We start from the raw sequence: 21,234 nt of genomic DNA, 5'->3' as shown, positions 1-21,234 counted from the left end.
TTGCTGATCACATCATGTAGTTCTGTCTCGGTCCTGTCTACGTTAATGAAACTTAGCGGCATCTCTCCAAATATATCTAATGAAGAAGATCCAGAAGAACCAATATGGCTGCCTTTCACATCTGAATTATTGGAATAATGTTATTTTTTGGTGTTGCCATTGAGTAGAACGACTATTGCCATAAAGTGAACGAGCGTTTCTTAAAAAAATATTATTTTAGAACTACACTTCATGGCAATATCATTAAAAAACTCTTAAGTAAAAATAAATTAATATTATTAGAAGGATGAAATTAATTTTGAAATCGCATTATATGTCAAAACGCGAATCTGCATACCACCTGTTTTCATTTTTATTTTTTTATTCCATTTCTATGAGTGCTAAGATACGTTATTCGAAAAAATACAAACGGCAATGGAGATTAAATTTAATGACTGCAGTAACTAATTGAGTATTCGACTGCAAACCGAATTCTAACATGCCAACAACTCTAGGTCAGAAAATAAGGCTTTGTGCACAGGATCGCTTTTTAAACTTAATAAATTTTCTTCAGCAGTGTAGCTATGTTGTGTACCGTCATATCTTGCGAAAAGATGGATGACTCACACAATAAAGTGTTGGAAAATACTAAGAAAATTATTCAGAGAAGTTAATTACTGTATTCTGTACTTTTGACATTTAAAAATATATTTGAGTGAACATCTACGCCTTGGAACTAATCAAGATGTGAACTTTTAACCTTTTTAGTCTACAGTTCCAGCCTCTTGCAAAAGACTTCAATTTGCCTGAAGATTAGAAGAAAGAAATTATGTATGGCAAAGAGATAATGTACCTTTCCTTGTGAATTTTTTGCGGCACATTTAGAACCTCACATATTATAGTTTGGTAGAAACTGGACTCTAAGTAGTATAAGTAGTAAACTTAACAAATAATAAATTCAAGACGTCCTAAATTTCACATTAAAAACAAAGAAACATAATCATTATTAGATAAACAGTATCCATATAAAGGGTATAAAGGTAAATACAAAAATTATGAAGTACATGGAAGTACACAAAATAATAAGCTAAGTAAACACTGTGCTAAGAATTTATGAAACAACATCCACCAAAACTCATCATTAGGCAGGTAGAATAATATATCAATATCCAAAACAATTCGGTTGAACACAGTTATTGTTCGCCGCTCAATTTGCATTACCAATGGCAAGTTCTGCATCTTAAGAGAACAAACATCTAATGTACTCGTTTTCTAAGATAGTTGCCAGGGACACATTGTCATGTTACATTTCATTGTAGCGGGTTTGGGTCGAAATCCTGAAGGCTGGAATCCCGAAGGCCGAAATCCCGAATGCTGAAATCCCGATTGGCTGAAATCCCGGAAGCCGAAATCCCGAATACCGAAATCCCGAACGTTGAAATCCCGAATGGATCCCGACATTTGAATGTTCAAAGACATAGCTTATAATCAGTATCTTTAGAATTATCTTCAAATGTGTTAATCATGCCCATTTTTTAATAATAAAATGCCTAATTCTTGTCAAATTTGGGATCAAAAAGATTATAAAATATAGTTTTTTATCGTACATATGACACTATATAATGTTAACATTAATTTTACTAACGGTTTCATAAATGCGTTTAAAAATAAATAAATCTAAAAAATCTTAACATCACTTCACATGGACGTATATGACTATATTCTAAAACATTAGAGCGAGAGGCTTAAAAGAATTATATTTTATGTAATAAAAATACTTTATGCAGTCATCAAATGTTTAAAATAAATATAAAGGGTAATAAGGCTTCAAAATTATATAAATAGATTATCTACAACGTTTAAGGCATGTCCAGGGTTATGCTCTAAAAATACCATAAAAGCTCCATTTTGACCTACGCTGAGCATGTCGGCCCCTGCAACGCACGAGCTTACGATGGGCAATAATTTTTATAGTCAATTAAAAAATGAATCATTCTATACGGAAAGTTTAAGTTTACTGAATGCCGAATCTATACGCTTTGAGATTAAAAAGTACTATTTCTTTCATGTTCTATCGACATACTAGCAGGCATTTCTTTTTCACTTTATTTCAATTTAACACAAAATTAATTATAATACACTTTCATAAATATAGCAACATAGGCAAGTACTACCAAGAATGACAAATGTTTTATTTACTCCGCGTATAAGCCAAAAAAAGGACGTAAGTATATAAATGTAGATTTCTTTTAAATTTTAGATTATAATAAAATGTAAGCATATAATATAATAAAAGAAAGTCAGTCTGATAAAACTACGGATATCAGCCTCGAGTAAATAAGCATTGAAATCTTTGGAAAGGGTCTCCACCATCAGGCCGTACTTCAACTGATGCGGGGCCCAAAGAATAGACCCATCTTGTTTTGAATTAAGGAAATATTATAAAGAACTATTAATATGGTAGCTTCCGACAAGGTCAGACGAAACCCAATATTTGTAGCGCCTGTTATGCCCACTAGGTCCACAAAAAATCTTTTAGAATCCATTTATCAATACCAAGTTATGATAGTGTTATATGCACGTATCTGATCCCAAGCAGATATCGATATTCAAAAGTATGGATATTCTTTTGACTTAACATCTGATGTGAATATTAAAATAGCATAGGTCATACAGAAATCCACATACATCAACTGCGGGAAATCTTTCAGATATGCAAATAATATTGTTATAGTAGCAAGTTGAGTATTAGTTTTGAAAGATATATCTATTATACTTGGAAAGGGTGTTCAGAAAATTACGTGAGACTATAAAGAGTCGAACTATTGAAAGTTTTATGTATATATATATATGATATTTCCCCTATATCACGTCTGAAATTCAATGTCTATTATCCGACAGATATGAGAAAGTAAATAATTAATATATTTGTTTCAGTTTAATTCAAAACCACTCTTTAAAAAAATGTACTTAGTTGTTTAATAACGTTATACTTAAGTATATAAACGCTTAATTTGTTCCCTTTCTTAAATTGAACGCATTCAGGAAAAGAGCCCTTATGTTTCCATCAATGTACAGTAATTCAGTAGGGGTTTCAATATGTGTTATATCAGTGGTCGGAATGGAAAATTTCAGGAAACGGAATGAGAAATTTTAAATTTACTTTGAAATTACTTTGTAATAGTGTGTATTATTATTTACTTTTTTTATAAACGAATCAAATTGATTCATAATATTTTGGTAATATATACTTAGTTTTACCATAATATAGAACAATACACTTTTAATTGATTTTACTGGAGGCATAACTAAATATTCATTAATTGATTATAATTTACTTTTAAAATGTTTAATCGGATGCAAATGGTATAATTATTAGTGGACAAATTATATTAAAATCATATTGAATAAAAAAGGAGGTAAATGATTTTATTTTATGGAGATATAAAGTAAGGTAACATGTTTATTATAACGCACATCTGGTGCAACAACGTTACAAGTGCTAAAAGTAAAAAAATGAGAAAAGTGTCAAAAAACATGCCTAATATGTCTCCGCACCTGGTGCGTCAATGTCATAAGTGTAGTTTTAATAGTTTCTGTCAAAGGTTTCATAAGTCAAATCATGAAACCATGTGACTCTATCAAGTTCACAATCTTTAAATGTTTATCCTGAAAAAAGTGTGTTTTGCACTTATAACGTTATTGCACCGGATGTGCGATAATTATATTTTATTTAAATAATCTTTGAGTAATTAAACTTATAAATGTCATTATTATATTTTACTACGATTTTTAAAGAAAAAACACCATACAAATAATATTAAAGTAGATATTTTTTGAAATCGTAAAAAATACACTCAAAAAACTTTCAGTTGATAGTAAAACGATATTCAGTGAACGATAAATCATTTCAAGTAATTTTTGAAACGTAGAAAAATTATTCAGAATCCATGAATACCGTAGCTTACTCGTAGAAAAGCTTTTATAACCCAGAACAAGCGCAATGAAAATGTCATAAACCGCCTCTTCATACTGGTTCCGAATCCCAAGCTACAATACGAGCCCTGTATTTTACGTACATTCGGGAAATAAAAATCGCACGAGTTAACATGAGTGCATTCCCGAGAAAGAGAAAGCAAAAATCATAGGTATGGCTACGATAAAATAATGAGGCTTGTTGAAAAAAACTGAAATGCTTTTCATATAATTGCTTTCGAGTATATAAATACTTCACGTCCATTATTCGTAACTTCTACATCATCGAAACCACGAGCTTTACGGTTTGTATTGTTAGTCCACAATTATTTTGTTTCATTAGTGAATTATTGTTTTTAAATTTAGATTATTAAAAATTGAGTGTAGTTATGCAGAAAGCAGCCAGTTCAAATTTTGCTCAAAAGTGACTTAAGCCTTGTCCACATGGTGCGTTTTGAGTCGCGCGCATTGCAAGTACATGCGACCTCATTGAGCCGTCCATATACACTCGCGCCGTGACGACTGTCGCGCGTGGTCGAGGTACAGGTGACCTCATTGAGGTGTCCAAAAGCACTCGCGGCGAATTACATGCGCCATGTGGACAAGGCCTTAAGTATATTTTGATAACTCCTCCAAGCTGGATTCAGGGTTGGAATTCTCAGGGAACCCTTCATCTTAGGATTAATGTAGAAGATGGTTTTTGTAGTGGATTGAATCATATGGTTATTAACGATCTCGTTATTCCAGAATGCCATCTAAGGTTACCCAGCACATTAAGCTGCAAATATGTTGGTAAAGTTAATATGCACTTAGTCATCAAAACATTTCGGCTATTCTTAGAATCATCAATATTACATCTAATTAAAATTTTATTATTTTCAAAATCGATAGCATTATCCAGTAAATATATATTGATAGATATCATTTACCTCTCATAAATTATAAATACACATTGTATAGCGAGCGTCGTATTCCATTACGAACAAAAGAGATAGATCTAAAAATATCCTTAAAACCTTATTAGACTTATTTACGTTGCAAGTCTATTCACCTACTGTAATATTGTCAAATATTATATTATATTATATTATATAATATAATATAATATATTAATGCAGTCGCTCAAAGGTTTTAATATTTAATTTGGCAATTGTGAAAAGAAATGTTACTCATTACTACATTAAGTTAATGTTGCGAGTAGGTATATATTATTATAGTTTAATTTAAACGATTTTCATGTAGTTAGTAATGATATGTATACTTTATTCATTTATTCTACTAAGCATTTATTTCCAGGAATTCTTGTATTAATTCTCCCACTTACTATTTTATAATATATAAACTTTTTGACTGAGGGTTTTAGAAGAATTTTCTGTAGGAGTTATGAATATGTTGACACCTGTATAAATATGCTAAACCTACTGCTTCATAATTAAACGGTCAAGGTCGTACTGAGTCAAGTAACCTAGTTTTGCATATTTGAATATATTATTTATTATTGATAGTCAGAAACTCAATAATTAGATTTAAAATACCTTCCGTAGATTTCGCTTGAAATATCAGCTGTCGCCATTTTATAGTTAGTTTACAAAACCTTGATAAAACAAAGGAACAAACACAGAATATATTACATCACATTACCACGTTCGATCCTAAGAGATTTATAAAGTAATCCACAGAATGGAGGTTGTATTAACAGGTTTTTATTTCTACGAAATATAGATTTTAGTCACTTGCTCAACCTTGAATTTGGCATACCTGGTTTCAAACCCGTTATCCAAGACATTATAAGCTTACAGCGGTCGACCATCATGGAAATTAAGAGCATATTAATAAGATGTACATGTGAAAGACATTTGCCGTAATTCGTAGACTTTGACGGCAGTTTTGGTATATTACATAATACAGCTATGCATGCTAGCAAGCTTCTAGGATTCATCATGAGACAAGCCAAGTCATTTAAGAACTCAAATATTTTTTCACGTATATTACGTTTGTACGGAGTATTCTTGAATACCGGTCCACTATATGGAGTTCTTATGAGCTTGTTTATATTATCATATTAATAACATGGTCATATTTCTGCGGACACGCTCGCATTCAAACACTTCCTTGTTAAGACCTTTTGGTGAACATGTGCGCATATTAGTATAACTGGCATTTTCTATTTATTTGGAAAATATTGTAATTACTACGAATTTACAAAACTGTATGATATATATGATACATAGATATAAATGAAAAATGATGAAGTATTATGTACGGCCAGTTTTTCAAAATGTTATACTGCTTTATTTTTGGTTCCACCGCTCCTTATTAAAATTCGATGGTGGAACAATATCTTTTCTTTTTATTGAAAAATATTGCAGCATTGTAATTTTTATATGACGTGCATAAAGGAAATCATTTTTTTTTTTAAATCCATATGTTTATTATTCGGTTAAATATTTACTGCCATACCTCCAAATAATAAAAGATGGTTATAACAAATAACAAACTGTACGCATTTTTTATATGTGGCATGTAGAATTGTTAATTCGCCACCTCGTTTATGATTTATTGAAAAGGAATACAGCATCTTTTTTAATTACCATCAGTTATGATAATTATTGATGACATAGGTAATCACATTTTAGAGTACTGTTCTTATCTTGTTGAATAATTCTAAACCAAACTATAATTTTGTATAATTATTAGTATGATTATCTTCCAAAGTACCAATAGATTTCAATATCATTAATGAAAACGAACTGTTTTTATAGTGCGCTGGCAATGCAGTTAAAATCTATCAAATTAACAGAACGGATGATTATCACAATCACTCATTAAATTTGCACTTAAAAATATTATCATTTATATTTTAATTTAAAATGTGTGTAAGTCACCAAATTCTAAATTATTTTTCTTTTTCAAAGCAGAACTGAGCAGCGAAAATCTGGTGCATGCAGAAATAGCCGGCGCTGGACTTCGAGGAGTGGAAGGAGGTGCTTTGGATGCCCTCACTCTTCAGTCCCTAGCTCTTCCAGACAATCGACTGCATGCTTTGCCAGACAAAGCATTCAGGTAATGATCCATTTTATGCATATTATTATACAATACATTATTTTATATAATAATAATGTGACTGTCTTTCAGTGGCGAAGACTGCATATTAGACGATTATTTGAAGCCTACCTTCGTAAGAAAAATATTTTTTAATTGCATATTGACTTATTTATATAATCACTTGATTATATATTCTATAAAATAATTTATTTTGACAACGAGAGATGCCGTATGTGTAGGAATTATAGTACACAGATAATTACAAAACACAGCGCGCCATTTGTTTTGTCGTAAATAAAGGTAGGATTATGTTTCAAATAATTCTCAATTTTTTTAATATAGACTTTACGTCACGTAGCTTCACTCAGTCTATCGAATTGTATGAACTAAGGTAACCTCCGATCGCAGAGCCTAAAACTAAATAATTAATAATTAGATAATTAAAAAAAAATAATTTCTATTGTGTTTAATCGAATATTAATAATTAATACAGACTGTTTTTAAAAATAAAAAAGAACTTCTATCTTAATATTTTTGATGTGTAGGTCTAAATTTTTTGAAAAAATACGTACTTAATTTAAACTGATCGTTTAATTTTTATATCGTCAGTGAGTTTTTGAAGTTTCATTAAATTAGTGTGTCGTTATCATTAGTGTGTACCTATTCATTAGTAGTAATATCGTATTATCTTCTTATTTCTTGTAAGTATACCTATCAAAAGTGTCTTTATATGTTAATATAAATTATACTATTATATAATTTGTAGTTTTAGTACAGTATATAAGAGAAACTATTCTCAGAATAATGGATTTCTTACTTAAACTAAAACATTAATAAACAAATAGTGCATGCTGTTATTTGTATAACCTTCCAATAGTTATAACAGTCGATGTAGGAATACTGTTTCTGCATAATTCAGTAAAACATATATGATCTAAATGGAACGTGTCCTCAAATCGAATAATTTTAACTGGGTTTAATCATTGTTTCAATTCCAAATGCAGTATTTCCAGCTATCATTCACAAACACATATACATAATAAAAATACAACAAGAAAATACGTTAGATAGTGGAAAAATTATAAATTTCTTCTAAATTAAAACAATATCTAGAATTTCAATATTTCTTCGCTTAAAACTTAACGAGTCACGTAAAACGTTAAAAAATCACCTATTGAGTATTCGCCAGTGTGAATGATACAGTCATACAATATCGTTGAATTTTCTTACTTTACTGATCTCTTCGAGATAGAAGCCGCAAGAAGAATATCTATAAAGGAAGATCAGAAAATGAAAATATTGAGTTCGGAGTAATACACTTTAAAAGATATTTATTTATAAAGCTGGGAGATAAAAAAGGCTGACGATACTGAAACCGACAATCCATTGCGAGATTAACAAAATTACAAACTCAAAGAGATTAGAGCGAAGTTACCTTCGTATAGTTTTATTTACAATCCAGAAAGTTTTCAGCGGTGTAGCAGGGGAAGCGCTTTGTTAAATGTTTATTTGATACCGCATTTAAATTTAATGTAATAAATCAGGCAGACGGAAGGCCTTTTAGTTTTATGGGGGCCGGAGTTTGATGTAAAAAAAAAGAGAGACACATTTTGTTGTTTTTACCTTTGACTAAGTTTAACGATTGCACAGATTTTCTTTGATGAAAAATTGGGTACTAACGCGATAGTTAATTGGTTTTTGGCGGGTCTCGTTGTTGAGGGATGAGATTGCCGTGATTGGGGATGACCATGACCTTTATGTTGTAACTTACGAGTTGAAGTCGCCCGGTCGACATGACGTCATATGACATCATTGTGACGTACTACCGGAGTTATAATAGCATTCGAGAAATTAAAACTACTCAAATACTGGCGTTATTCTTTGTCCCCATACACAAATAGGTGTTTCAGCATAATATTATCTATGGTGAGCCGTGTGCTTGGGCGGCTCACCTCAATGCGTGTATTGAGGTTACGTCACAATTACGTCATGTCATCGGGTGACTTCATGTCACAAGTTACAACATAAGGCCCCAGGAGGTGTAGATGGAGAGATGAGAAGTCGAGATTTGGTGGTAGCTCCGATGGATGGAGGAGCGAGTTTTATTTGCAGCGTAAACAGTCGGTACAAGAGTATGTTACAAAAGCGTTATGTTACAATACTTATGATACTGTTCCGAGGTCCAAGTCTCGGTGGAACAGAATACGATGCGGAGCGACTGACATGAAGCTTACTGATTGGACTGAGATTAAGATTGATACTAATAGATATTTAGACCGATTAACTCATCAACTATGATCTGCTAATTATATGCATACATATTTGATAAATTGCGAGTCATTGCTGATGATGTTTGCAATTGAGAAATTGCAAATTCATCAAAATCAAAATCAACATCATCGAACGTTTTGATCCCATCGAAGAATGTCACGCGTGTAGAATAATGTTGACTGTAGATGCGACGATTGTGTGTCAGTTTAAATGACTTGCTAATTTTTACACTGTCGAAATAATGCTGACAAGGCCCAAACTCATTGACCGCTACACTGCCCTTCTAAGGAAGAAGGCAGTAACTGACTTTCACACACTTTCGAGATAAATGACTTAATGTGCTTAGTACTGTGAATTAATAAAAAACGGTGGTAATTTTTATTAGTAGGATGGTAAAATACAAAAAAAGTAATAATAAACAAGCAGTAACTGCAATGAAAAGGTGCCTTTTTATATTTTATTTTATTGCTTTTTTATATTATATTATATTATAGAATATTGCCTTTTTGCTAAAAAAAAATATTATTTTAGAAGATGTCTATTTTTTAACTAAGGATTTTAACGGTATTTTAGTGATAATACTGATTTTAAAGTAAACAGAATATATAGCTTTCAAAATTATCTAACGGGTAACATTCATAACTCAATTTCACAAATTTTGCGAGATACTGCCTTCTTCCTTGGAAGGGCAGTACAGGTTGCACACTAATAAAGGTATTATATTAAATTAATATAAAATTATATTAATTTTATAGTCACCCGGTTTCTAATAATTGCTGGGGAGAATTTACTTTTTGGATTACCATCTGTTATTACAAAATGTATGTAGTTTTGGTCTCTCTTCAGTAGCTATCAATCGGCTTGCCTTTAGTACCTGAAATGCTACTTAGTCGTGTTTACCAACATAGCATATTATATTTCGATTCACATTCAACATTCAAACTCGATTGCTTCAAAACGATTAAACTAAACTAAGCTGGGGTGACGATTTATTAAATTTAGATACGCACCTGTATATTGAAATATATATATATATATATATATATATATATATATATATATATATATATATATATATATATTATATACACTATACATATACTCATTAGGTGATAAGCCCGCGACTGGCGCGTTTGAGTTACCTGGCTAATCGATATAATTAACGTGTTATTTAAATGTGTTAATTAAAAATTAATTAAAAGCTCAGCAGTGAATGAATAAATTATTATCACAGATGAGAAATATTAATTGGTTACTTTCTATAACAATGGCAAATAGCTTCCAGGCAAGTTTTCAATTTGAACTGATATGGTGCATTTATTGACAGTAAGAATTTCCGCGTGATCAGATGGCCTGGTAACATATTGTATTATGTTCGTTTTGTTAACAGTACCACTAAATGTTCATATTATTACCAATACGTATCATTATATATTATGAAAAAAAGAATTTTTAATAAGTAAACATTTTTCATTTAAAAAATATTAAATTGTGTAAATATGTAGTTATATAAAAAGTATTAACAATTGCAGTTAGGGTGAGGGATGTTTATAAAAAAAATCTTCTAATCTGTGTGCCGCGATACCAATGGGCAGTCTCGAATCACCAACTTCCACCACTTGATAAGGTGAATTGCTTTGATTTCAAGTCGACCGGCCAATCGAGTAAATACCTCGACTCTCATACAGCTAAAATAATAACAAAACAAACATAGTTGGCAGTTGACACTTAAATGTAGTATATTAGCATTCATTCTAAGTACCAAAGACAAACAATAATACGACACTATAATATTATTACCTAATTTGGTTGTTTTGTATTGTAAGTAGGTACTCATACAAATTTATTTATCGTGGGATTACTGCCAAAAGTTGGTAAGTCTCGAAATCATGTTATGGAGTAATTGAAATTTCAAGTTTGAGATGTCCTCTAAAATTAGGCATACTGCTAATTTTTTGTGCTTCATGTGCATGTTCTATATTATATCGGATGACTTTGAATAATTTTAACTCTAAATACCTAAATTACTGACTTACCAACTTTTGGCAACAACACCACTAATTAAAATGAAGATTATGGAAGTAATGAGTCATTTTGTGAGTATTCAGAGAAACTGTTTAATGTGAATAGTCAATATGGGATTAAGGCTATACCTCAGTTGAGGCATGGTCTAAAAAGATCGTCGATGCGCGGATTGTGCAATGACGCGTGCCAAACGAAATATAATTTGTCACATAAATCCAACAAGCGTCCATTTAATGTTTTGTTTATTGTTCTATTAGTAACAATAATAATATATTCATTGACATGTTTTCTTTTTCAAGTAAATGGGTAACGTTTTTAGTCATCTTTACACGATTTAAGAATTAATACCCCAGTCGCCATCATGAAACAAATTGACGTGTCCACACCTCGACGTTCGCTTTCCGATTGCCAGCGAGTCAAAAAATTATTCGCCGTTTCACTGACGTATCGTCTTAATAACAGTGATAAAAAATACAATTCTTATAAAAATTATGAGTAAAGCGAAAAGTTTCATTAATTAATTTAAATAGTGCTCCGTGACACAACAAGATTGAGAACCACTATTCCACAATAATGCTTAAAACATTATTTTAAGCTGTGATTGATACAGCATTATAATATAGAAACTGTTTCATCGCAAGCTTGTAAGAGTCTGTTTAAAAACAACTCACATTATCGAAACAAAACGCCTGAAAGCAGCGCCCATTATATGCGAACTTTACCCTTTGAACGCGCGGGCTTAGAAGTGGGTTGATGTGAATTTTCTTTTATAGTAATGATATATATGTTACGCCGAATGTGCGAAATTGAATGTAACATGAAATGGGCAAAATTTTGCCTTAATCATGAAAAATGCAAGCCCGTTACCTTATTCATGAATTAGACAAAATATCTAGAGAGTGCGTTAATTCGGCAGTAATTTTTCTGTCTAGTTCATGTCTTGGACAAATTAGATAGTAGCGCTACGGTGGTATTTTTTGCAACTAAACTAAATGTATCAAAATGCTCATGCATTGGTCAAAATGTACATATATTATCTATGGTCAAAATAGATGATCGCGCTCCGGTGGTATTTTTTGCAACTAATCAAACTAAACAAATGTGTTAAATGTCATTGATTATAATATAAAAATATACCAATCAATAACTGCAATGGCGTTCATATCTATTTACTATGCGCAAAAAAAAATCAAGAACTATAATATGATAACGGAAGAATTTTATTGAAAAGTATTTTCTTGATTTGATTCGTGCTTGGTCGATTGAATGTTTGTGATAGTTTGTTGACACTTGATAGCTAACCTCAAAATGGACATTCAGTTGAATACTTTAATTCAGAATTACAAAACCAAACCTAACCTAACCTAATAATAATAATATTATATTATGTCCAATTATAACTAATAAAACCATCCGTATTAAATTTACTTTTTCTTCTGTCATGTTGACAGTTCAAAAATTCCATACCCTGGCGAATTCATGTACCCAGCAGAAAATTTACCTAATTCATGAATAAGGCCACAGGCTTGACTGTTACATGAATTAGCCAAAATTTTGGCCATTTCATGTAATAGTCAATTTCGCACATTCGGTGTAACATATACACCAGATTAAAATGTCACATATCCAGATCAGATCCAATAACTAAACAAACGTGGACGTATTTCTGTTTGTTTTGCAATTATAACATTATTGTATTTCGGTCTAGTTAAGTTTAGGAATGATTTTAAAAGGTACACACCTACACAAGTTTACAACATCATAAAAACGGCAACTCTGAATCTAATCCCAGAATAGGAATACTAATCAAACTATTCTTTATTGTTAGAGTCTATTTATAACAAATATTTTATCTAGTCGTCGGTATATACTATAATAGATACAATAATATACAGGGGTCAATTATTTTTTTTTAAACTGACCAACACTATCTGCATACTGTAGTCAGAAATTCGTATGTTTGACAAAGTTTAGTGTGCATTATGTATATATGACCTTCAGTGGCGCACCCAGGATTTATTATTGGGGGGGGGGGGGCAATGAGGAGAATGTAAATTAGTCCCATAGGATCTTTTTCTTCTTCACAGCATAATTTCTCGTTTATCGGTCTTTTGTCTATTGCACTCGGTGTACCTACACCATGGTCCCCACATTCTGAAACGGGCCCTCAGGCTACGATATTTGGTGGGCCCCCTACCTACCGCCAAGATTAAAGGCAGTGTGAAACACTACATTAACGTTCTTCAAATTGTGTTTCAGTTCAAATTAAGGGTACTTATACATTGAATTATTGGCGATTTTTAATACATCAACTTTAATAATGGAACTGTCGAGTATCGATACATTATAATCAAAAAATATATAGTAATTGTATAATAGTAATATAATAGTAATTGAAAATGTTCATGGCTATGAAGTATAATAGCGCCGCAGGCAACTTTTTTTACTATTAAAGGTAATTTATGGTGTGTGTTTATCTCTCTTATCTGGTCAACCCGACACGCCGGGCCCCCCACAGCCTGGGCCCCCAGGCTAGAGCTCTTGTCAGCCCTCCCCAGCCATGACATACACAACTCCGGAATTCGGGTAGACACCGAAAATTTTTTACATTTCCATTAGGGATTGTGTTTCTAAAAAAACCTGACATTAGTGTTTTGAAATTTTTGTGATAGAAATTAAAATCTAAGAAATTTTTCTAAAAAGGGTGCTAGAGAATTATTACAAATCATTTTTTTGCCGCGTCTTTATTTGTCTAAGCCCAGAGGTATAGTTTATTGGCTTTCAATTTCAATGCTTAAAATCATTCTGATAATTTTTATGTTTGGGGGGTGCCAGGGCCCCTTGCCCCCCCCTGGGTGCGCCACTGATGACCTTAATAGACTAACTCAACCCTTCGTCAGTGATATATTATGTTCGTAACTATTTTACGCTTTTAATACTACAACCGGTCACAAGGTTGAATTACAGTAATTATGACAGTGAATCAGTAAAGGAATAGTGAAAAAAATGCTGAAAAATACAGGTCTGAGAAAATTACAAATACAATATAATTATTGTAACCACACCGGGAATTGAACCGAAAATTCCCTTTTGAGAAACCAAAAAATTCGGAAACACATCTTTGCATATTGAATCACAGAATAAACTTACGTTAAATATGGTTACGTGTAAATTGAACGTGTGCAGTTTTCACCATGAGCTGTGGTATCGGAAACGTATACCCATATAGCACTGAATAAAGTAATGTAATTTTAAATATTAATACTATCGACTGAAGGTACTTGACGGAATTTGAATTTAAATTCTAATGGATTCAAGCTCTGTACTATTCCATTAAAGTCGTTTTTTGCGACCCGGGTTTCGTCTTTCGGCATCTTCAGGCGCCGTGTATACTCACCAAAGGCAAACACACACTGACAACGAACTCTCTTTACTCTAGCTTATATAATAAATCAATACAATTAAGTAGGTAAAAACTCCATTACCTACCTATCACGTCAAAGGTTACAAAAAATACAATAAACACATATATAAACGAAAAACGAAATATATATATATATATATATATATAGTTTTTAGAACACGTTAATAAATAACCATATACTTAAATCTGAATCAAAATTTAAACCATCGCCAAATCATGATTTTAATAAATGAGGATTATTATTTTATGTTACAGTTACGACATTTAATTTTATTATAAAATTGCGTCATTTTTATTCAAATTTTCATTAATTATTTAGGATTTTGGACAATGTTTGATCTATAGAATAATAATATTATTATTATTGATTGTGTTGATAAACGTCATATAATATTATATTACAATACATTTGTAACTGTCTTTTGTTTCAGTTCGATGGCCTTGACATTATCTTCTTTGGATCTCGGATATAATGAGTTTTCCGGAATACCTTTTAATACCCTAAGGCTTTTGAAGATTTTGAACTGGCTTAATTTGCAGAAGTAAGTTTTTTAGATACTCATAATAAATAATATTATGAAATTTATTCAGTACCGCGAGCGGAGTTAAATCAACGAAAATATTATATGAATGGCGAACAGCAAAAAAATATGAATATAAAATGGTATTTTGATACATAGTTACCTACATGTCGTACCATGCATTTATACCATGCTTTTGTTGTTACAACTACTTATATGAAATTAAATATTTTTTAAAACTTTAATAATATGTAAAAATAATATGTCATTAGAGTGTTTATTATTTTTATTTCAGTAATAACATCGTAAGTGCAAGTGGAGATTGGGCAAATATGAAAGACTCTCTTACGAGTTTAATTTTGACCGGAAACAACATTGCCCAAATCAAGAGTGGTTCTTTAATTCAATTAAAACATCTTATAAAAATTGACATAGACAATAATAAGATACAGACAATCGAAAAGAAATCTCTCCCGCAGAACCTACAGTCAGTCAATCTGGCGAATAATTTACTGGAGAACTTCCCCTTCGACGTGGTGTCGTCCCTGCACCACTTGCAGAGTTTAAATCTACGCGGGAATTTAATACAAAGGATGCCACACATAACCTTCAAACATCATAAAAGCCTGGAGAAACTCGAGCTAGGCGATAACGGCCTAGAAGCGTGGTCTAGCAATCTCTTTAACGAAACGCTTGTCATAAGACACCTCAGCCTAGAGCTTAATTACTTGAGAAGCATACCCTCTTACGCGTTCAAAGGGATGAACACGGTAAAATTAGTGCTTTCGTATAATAAAATAGAAACAATAGATGAGGAAGCTTTTCACGGGTTGGAACACACACTGGAACAATTAGACTTGGAACATAACCAACTCTCGTCTATTCCTAGAGCCGTAATGAGTTTGAAAAGGTTAAAACACTTATATTTACCGTCCAACAAAATCGCTACAATAGATTACCTTCCACAACACATTAAAGTATTGTCATTAAATGGTAATTTACTAACTTCTATTCCGAAAGAAGCATTACGGAATTGCAGTCTTACTCATCTAGATATTGGATATAATTTGATTGCTTACATAGAAGACGGCGATTTTGATACTTGGGGTGAATCAGTAAGAACATTGTATCTTAGGAGTAATAAAATCACCCGATTGGACGCTGGGGTATTTTCATCCCTACCTCAATTGAAAGAACTAAGCCTAAGTTTCAACGATATTCACTATGTTCATCCGGATATATTCAGTAATATGTCTCATACACTGAAAATATTAGAGATGTCTTTTTCAATGTATAGAGATGACTTTCCAGAAGATGTTTTAAAACATTTAGAAAGTCTTGAGTGGCTCGCTATAGATAATAATAACATACAATCTCTAGCACCTAACTCATTAATGTATTTAAGAAAATTACAATATTTAAGTATAGAATTCAATAGAATTTCAAGTATACCGACAGATTTTTTCGAAGTTTCTTCATTGGAGAATCTAAAAGAAGTGAAATTTTCTTATAATTTGTTGGAGTTAATTGACCCTGAGACGTTTAACTCTTTACATGAGTTACAGATTTTAGACTTGTCTGTAAACAGGGTGAGAAATATTTCGAGTAACGGTTTTAAAAACCTTCCGAAATTATTGCACTTGGCGCTGATGGATAATCTGGTGACTGATATCGGCGAAGGTGCGTTTACTGATCTTCCGAATCTTCTCAAGTTGGAGCTGCAGAAGAATCAACTAAAAGAGTTTTCACTGAGGGTGTTTCAAAATGTATCCGACCCCGAAATGCCGTTAACGTTAAATATAAGTAGAAATCAAATAGTGTGGCTGGACGGAAGCGCCGGAGATGTGTCCATAGAAACATTGGATACTTCGCATAATCGACTCGCTGATACGGCGACTTCATTTCTGTCAAAGATAGCGAAGAGGCTTAAACGGTTAATACTATCGTTCAACGAGATCGGGCACTTAGATACGAATTCATTTGAAAACTTAGAAGTATTAGAAATATTAAATTTAGACCACAATTACATCAGTTCAATTAGAAGACGAGCTTTCCTAGGATTAAACATGCTGCAGATTCTTGATCTGTCATACAACCGAATAGAACAATTATCGGTTGAACAGTTTTCAAACTTAAACAATTTACGGTTTCTAAATCTGAGAAGGAACCATCTGAGATCACTACCAAGAGATGTATTTAAAAATACAATGTTGGAACATTTGGACTTGAGCGTGAATGAATTTATTGTGTTACCAGCAATGGCATTCTCACAAGTTGGATTTACTTTAAGATATTTAGACATAAGTCACAATAGTATAGAAGGAGTTGATAGTACATTGTTTCAAGAAACTCCATTTTTACTGAGTCTGGACCTCAGTAGTAACAGATTGACTATTCTCTCAGACAATCTTTTCAACAGTATAGGAAACTTACAAGAATTGGATTTAAGTTCAAATCCGGTAAGAGCAAATTTTAAAGAACTCTTACATTACCTTCCAATTACGAGAGCGCTAAGTCTTTCAAATATTGGATTGAAAACTTTTCCTAATATCCCATTACGAAATCTTACGTCGCTAAATTTAACATTTAATCACATAGAAAATGCTAAAGAGGCGGCTGTAAAAGATTTGGGAAATTTAAGATATCTTCACCTGAAAGGAAATTCAATATCGTCAGTTCCTGCACATATTTGGCCACATATGAAAAGTCTAAAGATGCTAGACTTATCAAAAAATCCTTTACAAACTTTAAACAAACAAAGTTTTGAAGGATTAGAGAATTTAATACATTTGGATATAAACAATTTACATAAACTAACAAGCTTTGATCCTGATACGTTTTCTTCTTTAAAGAGCTTATCGTTCCTTCGTACAGAATCTAGACCCAATATGAAAGATTATCACTTAGGAAACATGGTAACTGAAGTACCTGGGCTTAGAAAAATTCACGTGCATATGAAAGAAGAAATACTTGAAGATCAATTGAATGGAATCTTTGTTCCTAAGCTAAGGCACTTGGAAATATCAGGAGGTGCATTGAGAAAAATATCTTCAGATGCTTTTGAAGGTTCCGAAAGACTTTATGAACTGAGTGTCCAAATTAGGGATACGAATATTCGAGAGCTTCCTCCGGGGCTTTTTGGAGACTTGGGGCAGGTGCCTCAGCTTTCTGTGGATCTTAGTAGAAATCAATTGACGGCGCTCAGTCCGGCTACACTTTATCCAAATACGACGACTTGGGAGAGATTGGCTACAAAGCTTGTTGCTGGTAAGTACATATTAATATAAGTAGATAATTTGAACTTAATTCACTGAATTTTTGATACTAGTCATAGTATCATAATATTGTAATATGTATAATATATTTTATTGTCAAGTCTTGATGAGACTTTGTATTAATTAAAATAAAATAAAAAAATGTAGTACTTATTCCACATAATTTAAAAATAATCAATACAAGTTTTGTCTGCTCCAATGAGACACCGTCAACTGATGTTTATGACGACTTCAGTTGACGATGTCCCAAAGTATCTACGGCATATAATTGTTTCATTTTAATTAATATATGATATACTATTTTTTACTAAAATATTTATTATTTACATAAGACTTTTTAAAAAAGTTTAAAATATTTAAAAGAGCGGTCATTTTATCTACAATAAAAATATGATAATTGAATAATGTAGTGTTACTGTCAAAAGCTGGTAAGTCTCAAAATCATGTTATAGAGTTATGCAATTTGAAGTTTGACTACCATCTAAAATCAGGCATACTACTAATTTATTTGTGCTTTATATGTATGTTCTATTTACTGGATGACCATACATATTTATTTCTATAATATATAAACACATAATACGTTGTTAACTCTAAATACATACCTAAATTGTCGAAAGATTCTTTAATTAAAAACATTTCCTTTACAAGTGTCAAGAATACGTGTCACTGTCAATCATTTCCTTAAGAATTATATATATATTTCTGATTATATACATTATTTGATTGTAATATATAAAACAGTGTGTATTTATTACAATGAACTTCCGATTAATGTCATAATATAATAGCCTATCTTACAATGTAAAAGAAAAACCTGACAATATTTTCTATTAGTCTAGGTACTACAAAGATTCATTCCAGTTTTTTCTTTAGCATGTAGTAGTAAATAGTTCTACTGATTGGAAGTGGGTATGTAATAATGTTTATATAAAAGTTAATACACAATACCTTTTACTGCATATGTGTCTTAAAAAGGCGTGCTATTACATTAAACACTAATGCATATATCATTATATAAGATATACAATTATATGTCAACAATAACATTTTGCTAGAGCCGGACGTATGTTGCCATTAAGTTGGGATGTTACTTGTTTACCTTAATTGATCACAAAGCAGATTGCCTCCTGTGGGTCTATTCTATACTTATCGAACACTAAAGTGATAAATAGTATCAAACTTCAAGCAGCAAGAAAGGTGCTGTTAAAATATAGCACTTATTGCAACAATAAAAACCAGCTTCGCGTAATTGTTACAATAAGTGCTAATATTTTGATACAAACCTACCCTAAGTTTGATAATATTTATCACTTTATCACTTTAGCGGTCGATAAGTATAGAATAGACCCACTGATTGGTGAAATTTGGTATATCTCAATGACAACATAGTGTTATAAGAAATAGTTCGCATGAGTTATAGACAGATCAATAAGAGGCCATCCATGGACTGAAACCGTATGCGGTTTAGATCCGTGTGCCATACTAAACTAATAATTTTTGTTCATTTTATTTTTTATTTTATTATTTTCACTAAATTTGTAAGTGTAAGTGTATAGTATAAACGGATACGATCAGATGCTTATAATATACTTTGTGGAAATATATTTCCATGACCAGAAAAGATAAGCTTAGTATAGCACACGGTTCGAAACTGCATACGGTTTCAGTCCATGGATGGCCTATAGCAAAGAGGCAAAAGCACTCACTCGAGGAGTGAAAAACGTGAGTTTGAAACCCACCTGGTCTAACCTTTTTTCTAGATCTAAAAAAAATATATATTCTCAGTTTTTTTTCTATATTAAAGGATCTTTCAATCTTAAAACTTATGTACTTATATTCAGTTTTAATAATGAAGATATATACATTATAATATTATATATTAATAATTATAGTTATTATATTAGGTTATATCGCGACCAAGCTATTAGATATTTCGATTAAAATAAATATGAGTCGCAAACGTCAAGTGAGAGTATCAAGTTGTTTTTGTAGATTTATTTAGGTATTTTGTTATGGGTAAAACAATAATTGAACATGGTTAAATCAAATCTTCGTAAAATGCATGTTTTAAAATATATTACACCTTAGAAATAGTATAATAATTTAATAGTATGTATCACTTTTTAATAGGAGGCCTATCTGTGACTGATAACCCCTTGCCTTGTGACTGCGGTGTAGCTTGGTTAGGAAGGTGGGTACGTCGCTGGTCCAGGGAATCTGGCTCTGCTGGAATTAGATCGCCTCCACCAGCCCACTGTTCCTGGGCAGCCACTGGAAGATCAGCCAGACTTCTGGGGCTGTACCCCGAAGACCTGAGATGCCATGCAAGCGCGTTAGCTGCAGCGGCTTACGCTACGGCTCCCACAACTCTAGGAATGCTATTGGCTGCGGTACCTCATACTGTTAGTTGGATGATGAGGTACTAGAACTGCATTGCATTATTGACTATGTGTATTAATGAGAGTTTATTTATTTTAATATGGGTTACCAATTAGTAAATTCGATTAAAAAACAAACTTATTCTATTATGAGGACACTAATTGCAAAGTTGGTTACATACGTTCCATACATTCACAAGATACTGACAGTCAGCTTAAAAATAATTGATTTTTTATAAAATATCACTTGATATTTACCACATAATAATTTGTAGAAATGTTTTCTACGATATGCGATTTGCTCACAAGGTTAGTTTTTTAAAGTATGGGTATTGAAA

The 21,234-nt window shown here is 31.9% G+C and overlaps 1 protein-coding gene across 1 annotated transcript in view; it reads left to right on the top strand.

The window, feature by feature from the left end:
• Positions 1-20,944, top strand: part of LOC147070067 (uncharacterized) — a 31,068-nt gene extending 10,124 nt beyond the window's left edge. The window contains exons 2-4 of the mRNA XM_085949906.1: positions 6,873-7,017; positions 15,536-18,507; positions 20,649-20,944. Of these exons, the coding sequence (XP_085806032.1) occupies positions 6,873-7,017; positions 15,536-18,507; positions 20,649-20,944 (3,413 nt within the window). The remainder of the gene's footprint in view (positions 1-6,872; positions 7,018-15,535; positions 18,508-20,648) is intronic.
• The last annotated feature ends 290 nt before the right edge of the window (positions 20,945-21,234 follow it).

Source organism: Rhyacophila brunnea, unplaced genomic scaffold (genome assembly GCF_057557595.1).
Source record: "Rhyacophila brunnea isolate RB1 unplaced genomic scaffold, BYU_Rbru_1.0 scaffold_22, whole genome shotgun sequence".
NCBI classification, from domain to species: Eukaryota; Metazoa; Arthropoda; class Insecta; order Trichoptera; family Rhyacophilidae; genus Rhyacophila; species Rhyacophila brunnea.
This window is presented reverse-complemented; position numbering and strand designations above follow the sequence as displayed.